We start from the raw sequence: 18228 nt of genomic DNA on the forward strand, positions 1-18228 counted from the left end.
CCTGATTAGATCTCGGTTCATAACTAAAGAAGTGGGGTGGGGACAGTGGCAAGAGATGAGACTAGAGCAGGGGTCCTCAAACTACGGCCTGTGGGCCACATGCAAATACAAATATTGTATTTGTTCCCGTTTTGTTTTTTTTACTTCAAAATAAGATATGTGCAGTGTGCATAGGAATTTGTTCATAGTTTTTTTTTAAACTATAGTCCGGCCCTCCAACAGTCTGAGGGACAGTGAACTGGCCCCCTGTTTAAAAAGTTTGAGGACCCCTGGACTAGAGGGTTGGATGGGGCAGTCCCCTGAGCCCTTGTCACAGGGTAAGGTGCTCACGCTTTACCCTGAAGGCCATGGTGAATGGCCAGCTCCAGTCTGGATTTTAAAGATGCCCTGGCAGTGTGGAGGGGGCTCTGAAGCATCACAGAGGCTCAGAGGAAGAGGCCCCAGCCCGGGAGTCAGAGACAAGGCAGGGGCCATCCTGACTCGGCCACTTGAGGGATGTGGCAGGGACTGAGTTTCTTTACCTACCTTGAAGAGTTCACGAACCCTTGCAAGGATTCAGTGAGAGCTTATAAAGGACGGGGTATGCAGTAGGAACTTAATAAATGTAGCTGCAGGGATCAATGGTAGCATTGTGGCTAGGCGACTCTGGAATCAGCATGATCTTGCACAAGGACAAGTAACAACTTCTCTGATCTCAGTGCTCTAAACCATGAGCAATGAAGATACCAGCCACCTCACCGAGGCATTGGGAGGTTTGACTGTAGGAGACGAAACAGATAAATCCCCTGGCCTTCACAGAGCTGCATTAGTGGCAGAAATAGTAGTAATAATAACAGCAAGCACAGAGGACTGGTAATAGCAGCAATACTATAGTACTAGCAGCAATTTGAGGGAAACGAGACTGAAATATCTATTGCTATAATACAGGAGAGAAATTATAAGTTGCTGGGCCAAAGCAGTGGCTGGGAGACAAAGGAATTAGTCTCCAGAGCCATAAGGAGCAAGCACGAACAAGACTTCGTGACCACTGGGTGTGGCGGGCCAGGGAGAGGCGAGAGAGGACGCCAGCGCAGTCTTTGGCTGGGACATCTGTGGATGATAACATGTGAGAGAACTGAGAGAGAGGAGTAGGTCAGCAGAGGAAGATGATAAACTCATTTCAGATGAGTTAAATATGAGGTTGCTATGGAGCATCTGAGTGGAGTTGTCCACTTCAAAACTCTCTGAATATGTCTGGTGCTCAGAAAACAGATCTGGGCTAAAAATGTAGATCGAAGAGTTGTTGGCATATGGACTGCAACTGCAGTCACGGGAATATTCCTAGCACCCAGAAAGAGCGTGCAGCGGTGAAAAAAAAAAGCAGAGAAGGCAGAGCTGGGACCCAGAGGCAGACCTGTGTGACATCAGCACTGAGGAGGCGGGCAGAGAAAGAAAACCCAGGAAGGAGTTTGTAAGAGGAGCTAGGGAACAGGACGAGAAGGCCTTCTAGAGGAAATGGTGATGGGCACCCAGTGGCACAGAAGGCCAAGTAAAATAAGACCCAAGCAAGCCCACTGGGTCCTCAGGGAGGCCGTGGTGGGAGCTGACATCAGACTGTGGGTGGAGAAAGATCTGGAAAAATAGATGGTAAGGGAGAGAGAAAGATAGGGTGCCAACCAGAGGAGATACAGGATTGGGGGGGGGAGGGGACAAGGGGTAGTTGTTAACACAAGTGAAAGACTTCAACTTGTGTATGTGCTGGGAGCAAGGGGGAGGTTGAAATGCAGCCAAGAGGGGAGGGCAATGAGGGAAGGAAGAGCTGGGAGGGTGCTGGACTGGCTTGAACAGGAGGCTGCAAGGACTCTGAAGGGAGGAGAGATGGAGCGAAGGCGCCTTGAAAAGACAGGTGAAGTTTGAAACAGCCAAGTGCAAGAAAAGGAGACTGAACAGAGTAAACTACAGAATGAAATCGTGCGCACACGCCATGGAGAACAGAACAATTCAGCCTTCCCTCCATCTAGAACAGTGGTTCTCAACCTTCCTAATGCTGCGACCCCTTAATACAGTTCTTCATGTTGTGGTGACCCCCAATTTCATTGTTACAAATTGAACATAATTAAAGCATAGTGATTAATCATAAAACAATATGTAATTATATATGTTTTTTCTGATGGTCTTAGGCGACCCCTGTGAAAGGGTCGTTCGACCCCCAAAGGGGTCGCGACCCACAGGTTGAGAACCGCTGATCTAGAAAGAGATGGCTTCTTTGAGGAGAGCTATGAGCTAGGCCAGGGGTGCCACAGGCAGCCAGGTTGTTTCAAAGCTGGGAGAAAAACAGAAGACACTGGATGCGAACACACAGAGGTGAGAGCAGCAGTCAGAACTAGTGTGGCAGGGGACCCAGTAGAAGCGAAGAAAAAGAAAGAGTGGACGGGAGACTCAGGGAAGGTCAAATTTTCAAAAGAATGCTCTCAATCTAAGCTTAAAAATCAATTAGCTGCCACTGCTATTTTTAAATTCCTGCTTGGAGCAAATAAGTCAATGAAGGAAGGTATATTTTCCAACAATGCTGACATGAAACAGTAGTGATGCAAGAGCATGATATGGATTATTATAACAAAATCATGGATCGGTTGTGTTTCTTAGCCATGACTATGACGAAGAAACACTACCCACTAATTCAATATTAAAACACCGAAGGTTTTTCAAAGATTTTCTGAGGACTGGCCCTTTTTCATTCATTCAAACAAATGCTTCATGGTTGAAGAACTGTGCTCTACTAGGGCCATAGACAAAGAAAATTCAGACAGACCCCGCCTTCGAATTGTTGAAGTCTAATTTCTCTACACATATATACCTCAAAACCACAGGAACTTACCGAATGAGGAAGGCTCTAGGAAAAAGGGAAATAATATAGAGCAGCAGTCACCAACCTTTCGGACCTCACGGACCACCAATGGTCTGCAGACCACCGGTTCGCAACCGCTGATAATTCATAGACACACCATCTCTGACCCCAAAGTACCCACACATCCTTCTCCAAATTCTATAACCTGGTAGATGTGAATACCTGTTTTCTTCCTCCTCCTGCCCTCTCCCCACATCATAGAGAATAACCAACAGTTAGTGGCTGGGTGTGGTTCAAATTACAACAATGACTGGGCACCTACTATGTTCCAGCTACCAGGTTCTGTGTCTCACCCATTCAGTCCTCATGACAACCCTACAAAGAGGCCAGGATGATTCCCTTAAATATAGGGAGAAAGCGAGGCCCAGAGAGGTTAAAGATCTGCCTCATCTCTAACTACCACTAAAGGCTGGGGCCTGCCCAGCCTGTGAGCCTCAGTGGTTGAGCATCAACTTGGGAACCAGGAGGTCTCAGTTCAATTCCCAGTTGGAGCACATGTCCGGGTTGCGGGCTCAATCCCCAGTGTGGGGCGTGCAGGAGGCAGCCGATCAATGATTCTCTCTCATCATTGATGTTTTTTATCTCTTTCTCCCTCTTCCTTCCTCTCTGAAATCAATAAGAATATATTTTAAAATAATAAATAAATAAATAAATGCTTGGGCCTGAGGTGACTTAAGGCTCATCTAGCTTCAAAGCATTTATTCTTTCAACCATAGCTCCACATCAAGTTCCTGTAACCATTGTTGCAAGCGGAAATGTGCGAAGTACAGTTTTCCTTTCTTCCTTTGGTAACTTAGAATTCTTTTATTCATAGACTTTTTTTATTAATCCTCACCCGAGGATATTTTCCCATTGATTTTTAGGGAGAATGGAAGAGAAAGGGGAAGAGAGAAACATCGATGTGAGAGAAACACATCGATTGGTTGCCTCCTGAATGCACCCTGACCAGGGCCCAGGCTGGGGAGAAGCCTGCAACCAAGGTACATGTCCTTGACTGGAATCGAACCCAGGACCCTTTGGTCCGCAGGCCGACGCTCTATCCATTGAGCCAAATCAGCTAGGGCTATTCATAGACTTTTAACGTGTTTAGTTTATTCCTTAATATTTTACAGATTGACTTTATGGAGATTTTTTTAAAGCAGTTTTGTTTAAAATGCTATTCATTCTCAAATACACAAATGGTGTTTCACCAAATAATTCACAAGCCAAATTCTAAGCAGCAGTTTCTACCACCAGCCGAGGGACTCACAAAGCAGCACAGCAGGCTAATTTGATGTTGTAGCAGCGGATCTACATACAAAGCAAGGACCTGAACTTCAAGCAAGAGGCCTGATGCAGGCACAGAACACACCCGCTGACAGGGGTATCCCCACAGGCACTGTCAGTCAGCTTAGAAGTTCCAACCATCACACCTGGAGAGTGGGTGAAAGACGGGGTTCACAGACGGGACCCACTGTCCTCCCTCAGGAAGCAGTACAGTGCAGTGGTTAAGGTGCCATCCGACTTTCCAGGCACATCCCTGCTCGGCCAAGTCCCACTAGAGGGCCCTGGAGCAACTTCCAGACTTCTCTGTGCCTCAATTTCCACATCCATAAAATGGAATATGAGAGGTTGTTACTTGGATTACACAAATCATACCTGTTACATAGAAAGCACTCAATAAATGTCAGCTAATTTTATTACATATGTTTAGACTTTTCCCTTTTTGAAGTAGTATTTTTTATCATTTTTTTTTCAATTACAGTTGACATACATCATTATGTTGGTTTCAGTGGCCAGACATAAATTAACAAGTGATCACCCAATAAATCCTGTACCCATCCAGCGCCATGCCTAGTTATTAGAATATTACTGACTATAGTCCTTATGCCAGTGGTTCTCAACCTTCCTAATGCCGCGACCCTTTAATACAGTTCCTCATGTTGTGGTGACCCCCAATTTCATTGTTACAAATTGAACATAATTAAAGCATAGTGATTAATCACAAAAACAATATGTAATTATATATGTGTTTTCTGATGGTCTTAGGCGACCCCTGTGAAAGGGTCGTTCGACCCCCAAAGGGGTCGCGACCCACAGGTTGAGAACCGCTGCCCTATGCTGTACCTTACAGTATTTTTTTAAACTACAACCCATGGTCCAGAAATGTGTTATGAGATCAATCTAGAGGGTCACAACCAACAACTCTGGGAAATGAAATAGAACAGAACATCAGATTTAAGTATTAATAAAGTCCCATCTTATATTTCCTTTGTAATTTTTTCTTTGGTGCACATAGTAACATGAGGGGGTGCTTGTGGCTCTGCTCATACATCCGCGTGTCTGTGTGTGTATATCAGGCAGCAATCCAAAGGGTATTTCTTTCTATGAGTCACCATCTGAAAAACTGATTTACAGCCAGAGGATGGTAGGGAGTTGGGGAGGAAGAAAAGGTGTAATATGCCAGAAACCACTTTTTAAAATGCAGCCGCTTCAGCAAAGAGAAAGGCCTCCTCAATGGACAGTCCGGATAACAACTCAGGAAAACCCTCGATGCACAAACCTGTTTATGGTGAGGCTTCCCCTTGCATTTTGAGATGAACAACAGGCTTTTATTTCCAAAGCAAATGGAATTGCACAACAGGGAGTGCGGATGTTATCTAGATGTTGGGAAAGATGGAAAAACTAATAGGACTTGTCCAGTCAGTCATCTTGCAATATGTGTCCATGGAGATGCTATGCCAGATTTCAAATGCTCTTAAAACCAGACATGGTTTGGAAAAGATAGGAAAATGTCTTAAACCAGAAAGCCTTAACTGTGGATATAGACTTAACCTAACAGTCCCATTATAACCAAATTCCTAGGAGGAAACTGTACAAGGAGATGAAATGGAAAATAAAGGGAAACACAATAACTAAGCATTTTAGAAATGCAAAGGGAGGCGGACCCCAGGCCCAGGAAGATTCTCCCCAACCGCATTCCAGCTCTGAGCTCTGGGAAGCCTGAGAATTCCAAATCCAAACCTAACCCTGCAGGCCATTCTGAAGCAATTGTTGTCAAGGCAGGTAGATAAATGCTCCTTTGTTGACTTAATTTATAACTTTAAAATATTTAGATGTGTGCTATGAGAGCCTCCATCTGTTCTCTTGCTTGAGACCCTGCCAAGTTTCAGGCAGGCCCGGGGTCCACTCCCCCCTCCCACCCCCCCACCCCTCGCCATTCACCAGCTATGTGAGCTGGGAAAGCCTCTTAATCTTTCTGTCTCCGTTTCCTCATCTGTACGATAGAGATACTAGCAGCACCCTCTTCACAGGGTTGTTGTAAAGACTAAGTGAGTGAGTGACTACAAAGTGCCTAGAACAGCACCTGGTACCTAGTAAGCTCTCCTCACATCCTGTCTTTACATTATTCTCCATGCTAAACTGATGGCAGTGCAAACTTCTGGATAAGACCACAGCCAGGAAGTGTATTTCTTCCTTCCCACTCTTTTCTAATGTTAAATCTCATGCTTTATGCTGCTCCAAAAGATCATTATTTTCTACTCTGTGAAGGACAAGTCATCTAACTGCTGACCTGCCTTTTAAAAGTTCTTCTGAAATTAAATACGTGTTCAAACCACTCTCCCCGCACCCCACCCCCAACTTAGCTGTTAGCTCAGGCAAATTGGCTTTCTGTGTCAACTTCATGTGATAAATAGTTGAAAAAATTACCAACTTTAAGTGTTAAACAAGGGCATTTCCTAATGCCGGGAGCCGGTCCAGTATGCCATATATGCCAGGTCCCTTGAAACAGCAAGGATGGACCAGCTCCCGGCATCCTAACCTTTGTATTCATGAGATTCAGAGCTTTAAGCCAGGGTAAGTCCTTCTCCATGCACATGTCACAGGCTGAACTACTTGAAGCTGTCAGCAAGGGAAGGCTACCAGGCCAGAGAAACGAGGCTGAAAGAGAGCCTACCAGTGGAGAACTAGATGGAAGAAGACAATCCTTTATAGGGCTAATTATTTGTCCACGTGCTTTCGATTATTAAATGAGGCGTGCCATCAGCATAGTAATTACAAATTGCCAAGAACCTTCTCAATGATTTATCTTCCTTCACTCCAAAATGACAGAACACACAACTGGAAGAGAAGTGCTTGCCACATTTTAATGACAGGGGGGCAGCATATAGCATCTTGTATCATTTCACCACAAAACCTATCTTTCAAATCAAAGCTGTTTGCTATATGTTGGAGGTCTAAAATGAGAGAAGAAGAAATACAAAGAAAAGATTCAAGGTTATATTTACCCTTTAAAAAATATACCCACATGTTCAATACAGTGAACAATCAACCCTCCATTTTCCTCCCAGTTATTCTGAAGAGTTTTTAAAACATATGAATTGGCAACCTACTGAGAGTCTGGAACTCTCTCGAGTTGCCCAAGCTCCATCCATTCAGTCTCCCATAAAAGGAACATTGCCAGCCGAAACCGGTTTGGCTCAGTGGATAGAGGGTCAGCCTGCGGACTGAAAGGTCCCAGGTTTGATTCCGGTCAAGGGCATGTACCTGGGTTGCGGGCACATCCCCAGTAGGAGATGTGCAGGAGGCAGCTGATCGATGTTTCTAGCTTTCTATCTCTCTCCCTTCCTCTCTGCAAAAAATCAATAAAATATATTTTTAAAAAAAGGAACATTGCCAAAGCATTGTTAATTTCAACAGCAGTTTTTCTATGAACTCAAATCTTTCACATTCAAAATGGAGTATAAAGGCCTGTATGAAACTAATAAATGAAAATTAATTGGATTCTACAGAGGCAAGACAGAGCATGCAGTAGCCCCATCCAGATCATGTATATTGTTCCTTTGGAGAGTTTTGCCAACTTCCTACTTAAGAAAAACATGAACACTTCCGACGTTGGCCAGTTTTTATTCATGACATTAAAATGGCTTTTTATAGGAGCTGGGCTGGAAAAACAATATATTTTACAAGCCCATGAGTCAGATAGCCAAGCTTCATTATATCATAACCATTCAGCGGTAGTCCATAATGAGAATGCTGTTTCCTTGTGTGACGAGAATGTTAAGGAGGATATGTATTCACAATTAGCCACAAAAGGTGTGAAACTCTAGTTTTCCCCAAACCAATGAAAAGGCCAGGGAGTCCATCTGGCTTTCATTGTTACTGAAGAGCGTTAACAGTTGTAAGGACACAGACCTAGCTTCAACTTAGACACCATGTCCTAAATTATTAATCCTCCTCCACCCTTCCCAAATTCCACTCCCGCAGAAGTAGACGACTTCATTTTAAATTACTGTTATTAAAGACTCTGAGGAGAGATCATACTGGCCTTGGTTTTTTTCCTAGCCTACCTTTGTCACAGCTCTTTCTAAATATTCCTCCTGACATCAAATGTAAACATGTCGGGCGGAGTGGCGTACAGCCTGCGCCCCTCAGCTGTGGGAGGTCACAGCGTCCCGACCAGCGCTGAGCTACCTTCCCTCCACCCAGGCGCCCTTCCAGGGAGGTCGCCCGAGGCTTTCATTCTGCACCATAAACAGGAGCAGCTGAGCTCGGCCAGGAAGCAAGAAAGCCGCTTCCACAACGCTCAAGGTGTGCAGCTTTGGGCAATGAAAGGATTAATTATGGGAACAGGCTGGGCCGGAGGCGGGGGGGGGGGGGGGGGGGGGGGGGGGAGCCTGGGAGAGGGAACGCGTTCCTCTCCTGATTTGGATGTAGAATTTCAGGAGCAGAAGGAGCCTCTGAGATCCCCAGAACCTCTCCTTTCGGTTCCCTCTCCACAAAAATCGGGATTACCAGGATCCCAGGAGCGAGTTCTGTTCTCCCCGGGGTTAAGCGCAGCTGGGGTGAGCCCCTGGAGATCCAGAAAGGCAATATGCTTAACAAGACCCAATCCCACACCGTCACCCACCGTCACCAATTTTAAGTCTGGCTCTCCATCCTGGACACAATTTACATCTGGAGCCAGCAAGGGGGGTTGCAGCTCTCCGGGGCACCCAGCGGCTGAACCCAGTCAGAGGCGTCCCACTCGCGGCTCCCCGGGGCCAGAGAGCACCCTGGATCGAGAACGCGCCGCGCCCCGCCCCAGCGCTGGGTCTTGGGGGAGCCAGGACCGTGCGCGCCGGGCCCTGGAGAATTCCTGGGTGGGCACATGGGGAGAGGGAGGCCCCCACCCTCCAGGCCCCGTGTCCAGGTACCTCGCAGCCGTACAGCCGTCCCAGCTGCTCCACGATCCACTCCTCCAGCACCAGCCGCTTCCGGAGCTCCTTGCGATCGTATTTCACTGTCACTTTTCCCTGCTGGTGGCGCCGCTGCTGCTGCTGCTGCTGCTGAACCTGCCCGGCCGCGGGGGCCACGGGCGCCGAGTCCTCCCGGGAGGAGCCCGCGCCGCTGCTGGAGCCCGGGCTGCCGCCCGCGCCGCCCCGGGGGCTCTGGAAGAAAACCCGCGCGCCGCCTGCACCAGCCCCACCGGCTGCCTCGCTGCTGCCCGTCGCCAACGACATGTCCTCGCGCGCCGGAGCCGAGTGCGGCCGGGAGGAGGGGCGGGCCGGGCAGCGGCATGCGAGGGGCTCGCCGCACCTGCTCCGCGCCGCGCGCGCCTGGCTGCCGGGCTCTCGGGGAGGTCGGAGGAGCCGAGGCTACACCACGAGGGCGGGGAGGAGGGAGGGCGGGGACCGCAGCCTTAAAGACGCCGCCCAGGACCCTCTCGGTCCAGCCCAGGAGGCGGATCTGGCGCCCGGCGGGCAGGGGGCCCGGGCGTGGGAGTTGCGCGCAGAAGCGGGAATGTGAGCGCGTCGTCGCGCGGTGGCCGTTGTGTAGACACCGAGACGACAGGCGCGGGTCTCGTGCCAGGGATGGTCCTCAGCGCGGGCGACCGCGTCCTCTTCTCCCGGAGACGAGAATCGCGCGTCCCTGTGCAGTTCCAGAGCCCACGGACCCGCCTCCCAAGGCCTGGGCCCTGGGCAGGGGGTGGCCAGGAAGGGGACAGGGAAAGGAACCGCGCCGCAGGTTCCCCACGAGGGTTTTCTTCTTTCTACCGTCTCCTCCGAGGGCGGGGAAGTATCTCCTCCGCTGCCAGCCCCACCCCGCCGCTCCGAACACACATTCCTATTCATGCCTCTTCTTCTCCCAGACGATGACAAAAATCAAGGAGGCAATGTTTGTGCAATCGGGCGATCGCCACACCTGAGAACTCTTCAGACCAGTTTTCCCTCCTAACTGCCTGTTTGTTCATAGGTCGAGCATTGGAACATCTCTATATCTAAAGGGCAGCAGGCGTGCTGTCCCTTGGGCTAAGGGGCTGGGGACATCCAGACAGCGAGCATTTCTCTAAGAGTCAGGGCCGGTTTACTGGTCTTACATGTCTTACTGCATAGCCAGCTTGCTTCTTTCTCAATACCATTTCCAAACAACCTCTTTTTACCTGGGGAAAGCACTGCAGGACTAACCACTTTAAAAACATCATGCAGCCAAGTGGCGTTGGGAATGAATGAGCTTATTATTATAAGGTTTAGGGCAAAGAGATGGAGAAGGAAATTATAAACAGAAAACTGCGTGTGTGTGTGCGCGCATGGTGTGTGTGTGTGTGTGCATGGTGTGTGTGTGTGTGTGTGTAAAATTATAAGGAGACACTATATTTCTGTTGTACATAACATTACATTTCTGTTCAGGCAACTGAAAGAAGCCACAAAGATGCTCAAACACAGTAAGGAGCTTTTGTGATTTTTTTTAAGGTGGTAAAGGTTACTGGCAGCTACACAAAGAAGTTTCTCAGAGATAAAACAGGTAAACTAGTCATTTTACTCTGGACACTTCCTATGGTGAAGATTCTGTGTGATCCTAGACCCGTAGTCAGCAAATGGTGGCTCTCGAGCCACATGCGGCTTTTTGGCCCCTTGAGTGTGGCTCTTCCTAAGCCTTAGGAGTACCCTAATTAAGTTAATAACAATGTACGTACCTATATAGTTTAAGTTTTAAAAAATTGGCTCTCAAAAGAAATTTCAATCGTTGTACTGTTGATATTTGGCTCTGTTGACAAATGAGTTTGCTGACTACTGTCCTAGACCAACAGCGGTAAAGGCCCAAAAACAAAAGAAGCTACCAGCAACTTTCTCCTGGCTCTTCTGGCTCTTCGTCAACCGTGCCCAGGTCTGCTCTTCCCAGATTTATGATCGGCTCTGTGTCTTCCGTTTGGGGTTTTCCAGCAAGAGCCTAAGTAGGGAATTTCCCAAATTGTTTCATGCCTGAAGCTCCCCATCAGGACAGGACAGGCCTGGAACAGTGAAAGGAACGGATCTAGTGAGAATGGTGTGGAATAGGGTGGCGGGTGTGGGTCATAATAGAGGGGGGTCAAGGCTAAAATATCTCCGCCCCCTGGAAGAGGCCAGCTGTCCATCACAAGATGGCTTTCCTACCCGCCCTTTCAGGGACAGGGGAGACAGAACTACTGTGATTGGGCCCTAAAGGTGGATTACCAATCTCCAAATCACCTCTGCCCCCACCTGCCGGAGGCATCTAGATAATTTTAAACCCTGAACACATGGCCAAGAGGGTGAGCGCCTCAACAAAAAGGGACTCTGTGGGGCAGGAGGATGAGGCGGGAAGGCCCCTGAGATGAAATCTCCCCACACAGGATAAGCGTGTCTCTCTCTCTGGACATGTGGCAAGTATCCAAGTTAGCTGGAACTAGCTTTCACCAGCTGAACCAACCAGGAGAATGTCAATCAAAACAAAAACAGCCATCATTTTAGTTAATGAAGAAGAAACTACATATATTCAAGAGAAACTTCAAGGAACTTATCACAATTCACTAAGTTCTTTCTGAGAAATTCTTGTGTTAATTTTCTCTCACTACATAGCATACTTCTTCCTTTGTGCTTAAAACTCAGCTCTCATGTATGACTTCAAAAATGACAGGTACTAGGACATAGAAGAAATTTGGGGTTTTAGGCATCTTATAGGAAAACTAGAGGCCTGGTGCACGAAATTCATGCACAGATATGTGTGTGTGTGTGTGTGTGTGTGTGTGTGTGTGTGTGTCTGTCCCTCAGCCCAGCCTGCACCCTCTCCAATCTGGGATCCCTCTCACAATCCAGTACTGCTGGCTCCCAACCGCTCGCCTGCCTGCCTGCCTGATTGCCCCTAACTGCTTCTGCCTGCCAGCCTGATCACCCCCTAGCCACTCCCCTGCCAGCTTGATCAACGCCTAACTGTTCACCTGCCTGCCCGATTGCCCCTAACTGCCCTTCCCTGCTGGCCTGGTCACCCCTAACTGCCCTCTCCTGCCTGGTTGCCCCTAACTGCCCTCCCGTGCAGGCCTGAGTCCCCCCAACTGTCCTCCCCTGCAGGTCTAGTCACCCTCAACTGCCCTCCTCTGCCAGCCCGGTCATCCCTAACTGCCCTCCCCTGCAGGCCTGGTCCCCCCTAACTGCCCTCCCCTGCAGGCCTGATTGCCCCTAACTTCCCTTCCCTGCAGGCCTGGTCCCTCCCAACTGCCCTCCCCTGCTGGCCATCTTGTGATGGCCATTTTTGACCATATGGGGGCAGCCATCTTGTGTGTTGGAGTGGTGGTCAATTTGTATATTACCTCTTTATTATATAGGGTAGCCAGTGAAGATTCAGCCTCTGCACAGGTACATTGATCTTCAGATGCCCAAATAAGTCACCTTGGCTGGCAACTAGGAGTCGAACTAACATGAGAGTTCCTCTTCCTATAAATCCACTTGCTCCACCCTGGACACAATTCACATCTGGAGTGAACTCTATAGTCTGCACCCCCACCATACACACACACACACACACACACACACACTTTTAATTCTATGTTTCAAAATATTTGGAATAGGGAATTATTCTCAGGCTAGAGACCCCCATGGATGACTGTTTAAATTCAGGAAAAACCGCAATATTTCTCATCTACAAGACAGATATAGATATGTAGATATTTGTTCACGGCAAGCTTTTTTATTTCTAACCTAGATAGACAAGTTTTTCAAAATGCTGATTCATCAAAAACAGTGAATAGTTTTTAGAGAATTGAATGGTCTGAGAATATTCTGGAACACAGGGGATGAGCTTTTACCTTAAGGCAATTACCCGCCCATGTGAGAGGAGCCTAAGGAAGGTTCCTTTGTCGATATCCTTTCTGCATAGCTTTGTGTTTTCTTAACTGAGTATTTTTACTTGCTCTCTCATTTGGGGAAAGTTTATTTTAGGAATTACATAGGCCCTTCACCTCTGAAAACCATCTTTATGCCCATAGCTTGTTACGCAAGGTGACTTAATCAGGGGTCCCAGGGCTTTCTCCTCTCCCCAGGCAAACAAGGATTAACTACAAATGTTTATACTCAGATGCAAATTTCCTTATTCCTTGCACACTAGGTGTTGCAATAATTATGCAACACCTGGTAATCTACTTTGAGAGTGTGATAACTACAGCCCCAAGGCCCACAAACCTCAACATGGAATTCTTACCTTGAGTAACAGTGTAGGTGACATGGTGCCTACATCCAAATTCTCTCAAAGATTCAATAAAGCAAAAGGACAAATCAAAGGTAACTTTAAATCTGGTTTTCCTCCTAAAAGTAGAAGAAATTTAATCTGTCCTTTGGGTTTGATCAGTTACTCAGAGCACTTTAAGTTTTCAGAATATGGTCCATTATTTCAATATTCTTTATGGAGTGATAGCAGCAATGGTGGTTATCCTGTTTCATCCTCTCTCTTTCTCTTCCTCCTCATAATTCTGGACCTCTGATTGTATTATGTGCTACAATTTGGAATCCTACTTCCAAAATCAATTTAGCCATTACTTGTATAAGCAACCAAAACAACCGCCGTCATTGTCACAGTTGTAAAATTTTGTCTCAGCAATTAAAAGAAATTCTCCCTGCCCTGGCTGATTTGGCTCAGTGGATAGAGCGCCAGCCTGCGGACTGAAGGGTCCTGGTTTGATTCCAGTGAAGGGCACATGCCTGGGTTGCAGACTCATTCCCCAGTGGGGGGCGTGCAGGAGGCAGCCGATCAATGACTCTCTCTCATCATTGATGTTTCTATCTCTCTCTCCCTCTCCCTTTCTCTCTGAAATCAATAAAAATATATTGAAAGGAAGGAAGGAAGGAAGGAAGGAAGGAGGGAAGGAAGGAAGGAAGGAAGGAAGGAAGGAAGGAAGGAAGGAAGGAAGGGAGGAAGGAGACAGAAAGAAAGAAAGAAAGAAAGAAAAGAAAAGAAAAGAAAAGAAAAGAAAAGAAAAGAAAAGAAAAGAAAAGAAAAGAAAAGAAAAGAAAAGAAAAGAAAGAGCGAGAAAGAAATTCTCCCCTACTGTTCAGAGATGAGGAAAAGTAAGGGGGATAGAAATGTAGCTTCGTGGCCGAAACCAGTTTGGCTCAGTGGATAGAGCATCGGCCTGTGGACTGAAGGGTCCCGGGTTCGATTCCGGTCAAGGGCACGTACCTGGGTTGCGGGCACATCCCCAGTAGGGAGTGTGCAGGAGGCAGCTGATCGATGTTTCTCTCTCATCGATGTTTCTAACTCTCTATCTCTCTCCCTTCCTCTCTGTAAAAAATCAATAAAATATATTTAAAAAAAAAAGAAATGTAGCTTCGTGTCATTTCTTCTAAGAAAGATTAAATACCCCTGGGCCTGCCTGTGAACTCAGCTTGTGGAATATTGTCTCTCTGTAAACTAGGGTCATTTGTTTTGAGAAGACAGTAGCCTCTCTAGCAAGTAGCCACTTGCCTTCCCCCTTCACTGCCAAATGTTTGGGAAGAGTTGCCCATTGGCCCATGTCTCTGTCTTTCCCCCTTACCGCTCAACCTTCTGCATCCAACTACCACCACTGGTCTGAAGGCACCAACCAAAGTCACCATCGACCTCCATGTTGCTCAATCCATAGGTACTTTTCAGCTCTTATCTAACTTGACCTCCTGCCACCTTTGACCATCTTGAACCTCTCCCTCCTCTTCAGACTCTCTCCTCTCTTGGCTCCCTTGCCAACACCCACCTCTTTGTTTCTTCCATTGCAGCGAATTGTGTGTGCTCCTCTCCTACATCCCCGCCTTAAAGGCAGGTGGCTCCCACTCAGCTGGTGTGGCTCAGCAGTTGAGCATGGACCCAGGAACCGAGATGTCACTGGTTTGATTCCTCAGTCAGGGCACATGCCCAGGTTGCAGGCTTAATCCCCAGTCGCAGGGAGGTGGGGGTGGTGCAGGAGTCAGCTGATCAATGGTCCTGTCTCATCATTGATGTTTCTATCTCTCTATCCCTCTCCCTTCCTCTCTCGATAAGAATCTATAAATATATATATATATATATATATATATATATATATATATATTTAGAAAAGATAGGTCGTTCCCTCAGTTCCTCCTTTGCTCATTCACAGGCTTTCCCCAGGTGATTTTGTCTCCTGCTGAAGCTCCCACTTTGACTCCCTACCACCATCTACCTGCCACGAACTTCCCAAATCAAAGTGGATTTCTAGTCTGAGCTTTATGTCCACACATAGACTGCATTCAGTGCCAATGCACTATGCAAGTATGTTTCTATTGGAAGTACACAAATATACAACTTTATCAACTCACTAGAGAACAAAATAGTAGAGTGAATATATTTTTGGCCATGGATGGTCAGTACAGTAAAGGATGCTCTAGCATAGTATTTTTTAAACATTTTTTTAACCCCAAACCACAGTAAGAAATACATTATATGTCATGACCCAAATATATATCCACACACATAGCTTACCCAAATTACATGTGATACTCTCAGACACATGCTATTCTATTCTGTTGTGTTTCATTATTTTTAAGGAATGCTGCTCACAATCTACTAAATTGATTTCCAGCCCACTAAAGGATTGCGACCCAGAACTTGAAAACTGCTGCTGTCAGCCAGAACAGTGCCCGCAGGTGCCAACCCTGGCTCTCCTCAGTCTTAATGGCACACTCCAGGCTGGTTATTTACTCACCTGGCACTCTCTTTCTGTCATTTCTAAGTGACTAAGTGTTCATGTAAACAGTGTTGACCCAAAATGGCTGGCATAGGGCACGCATGTGACTCTCCTGCAGGTGCCACAAAAAAACTAAAGAAGAATGTTGGACATTAAGATGCACCTCCACTGACCTCCACGTCCCCTCAGGAAATGGCCGAGTGCCTGGAGGATAAGATCAGAAGGCCATTAGCGGTTGGTAGAGCCTCCAGCTTGAGGACAGGTATACAGTGATGGGTTCCAGCACGAACCTGAGATCCCAACTGCATGGATTGAGTCTGGCCTCTGCCACTTAGGCACCGTGTGACCTTTGTAAGTTACTTAACCTCTCTGTGCCTCCATTTCTCTATCTGTAAAATGATCAGTAGTGCTTGTGTCACAGGCTGTCCGGAGGGAAAATGAGTTCCTGGGAATAAAGCACCTAGAACGGTGCCTGCTGTTATGTGTGAAGGAATCATGAACACTGCAGAGAGGACTGACTCACCATTGTTCTAACAATGTCCCCAAGAGTCTGTGGCCACACCATATCCTGACTTCAGGGATGTGAGGAGAACAGTGAGAAAACATTTCCATAGGGATCCTGCTCCCACTCGCCACACAACACGGTCCAGTTATTGTTCCGATTGACAAGTCCCAATAGGTGGAGGTGAATGCCAACATCCAACTGCTTACCCAGTTGACACCTGCCCCTGGATGCCTTGCAGTCACTGCAAGTTACAAATTCAAACCGAAGTCACTGCCTTCTCTGGATGAACCTGCTTCACTTCCTATCTTCCTATTGCTGGGACTGTTTAGCACCATCCCCTTCTTTGTACAATCTAGAAACTTTATCCACTGTACCCAATCAGTAAGCAAATCCTAATGATCCCACATTTATCTGGATCTCAGATCTGCCCCCTCCTGTCTGTTTCCATGCTCCCTCCCAGATTTCTCCTGTGCTTTCTTAGCTTGATCCCCTGCCTGGCCTCCCACCCCCTCTCTGTGTTACTAAGCAAATGAGATCATATCACTTCCCTCCCCGATCTCTTCAGGTAAGGTCCAAACAACGTAGCATTGCACAGGAGCCTTTTCTTTCTCTGTTCCTTACTTTCTGTGCAGACACTCCCCACCCCACCCCTCACACACACAGGTCATGCTGCCCAATATGTCACTCAACTTGGAGTTCCCAAATCAAAAACTGCCCCTCTCTACTTCCGCCTGTGCCCACAAACTCCCAACTAAGCTCTTCTCAATTTCCTAGCGAGGTGTCACTCTCATGTTTGCCCAGGGGCCACCATCTGTCTCTCTATCACATCACCCATCACACCTTCCAGTGATCAGGTCTCTGCCCACGTGTCACCTCCTCACACAGGCCTTCTTTTTGCACCACCACCCACCCCCTCACCCTCTCTGTCTCGTCCTCATTCTTATGACGACTTGAAAATGTATATGTATTTGTTGACTGCCTAGCTCTCCCACCAGAAAAAAAATATATATATATGGAAACTTCATTTGGGCAGCACTCTATCGTTTACCTTGGTATCTCCACTTCCTGAAACAGTGTGAGACTGTTAGTAGCACCAGGCACCCCCCTGTGACAGAGGAGCCTGTTAGGTCATCTGTCCCTCCCACCAGATGGTAAACTCTTGAAGATGAGGACGTGCTTAACTGGAATTTGTGTTCTTAGAACCGAGAGCAGAGCTTACCACAGGCAGGGGCCCCAAATAGTGAACAAGTGAAACTATCTCCATTTCTGGCTGTACACATTTTTTAAATATATTTTTATTGAATTCAGAGAGGAAGGGAGAGGGAGAGAGAGAGAGAAACATCAATGATGAGAGAGAATCATTGATCAGTTGCCCCCTGTGCAGCCCCTACTGGGGATCAAGCCAGCAACCAGGGCATGTGCCCCAACTGGGAATCGAAGGTCAATGTTCAACCACTGAACCACATCGGCCATGCCACATTTTTTTTTTATTCTCCAATGCAAATATGCAAAAATGCAGGTCTCAATAAGGCCCAATCTGGTGTGTATATTCCTTTAAATCATAGCAAGTCACAATTCTCCCCTCTACAGATCCCTGGGTTTTTACTGTTTCCACAGTAACAAAGGAAACAACTGTCACCCAGTTGTCCCAGCGTCCTACACAATCACCTTTTCCTCCAGTGTTCAGTTCCAGCTTTTCAACACCGTGTTCGTTTGAGGCCGTTATGAGACAGCGTCTAAGGAATCAGGTGTAAAATCAGATTATGACTCCAGCCCTCCTCTTATCCGACTAGGCCATCGCCCAGCGGTTGCTTTGCATCTGCAAAAGTGGGAATGATTCCAAAGGCTACTACCTAAGGCCATCTGTGGAGAAGGACCAGCTTTGTTTTCTCCCAGGTCATTGGACCAAGG

At 47.2% G+C, this 18228-nt stretch overlaps 1 protein-coding gene across 1 annotated transcript in view; it reads right to left on the reverse strand.

Moving 5' to 3' along the window:
* The window catches only part of PPP1R14C (protein phosphatase 1 regulatory inhibitor subunit 14C), a 62455-nt gene extending 52567 nt beyond the window's left edge, over nt 1-9888 (reverse strand). The window contains exon 1 of the mRNA XM_070417472.1: nt 9064-9888. Coding sequence (XP_070273573.1) covers nt 9064-9369 — 306 coding nt within the window. The 5' untranslated portion in view covers nt 9370-9888. The remainder of the gene's footprint in view (nt 1-9063) is intronic.
* Between the last annotated feature and the right edge of the window lie 8340 nt (nt 9889-18228).

This window comes from Myotis yumanensis, unplaced genomic scaffold (assembly GCF_028538775.1).
Source record: "Myotis yumanensis isolate MYYU_CA2020_CCGP unplaced genomic scaffold, mMyoYum1.0.hap1 SCAF_6, whole genome shotgun sequence".
Lineage (NCBI taxonomy): Eukaryota > Metazoa > Chordata > Mammalia > Chiroptera > Vespertilionidae > Myotis > Myotis yumanensis.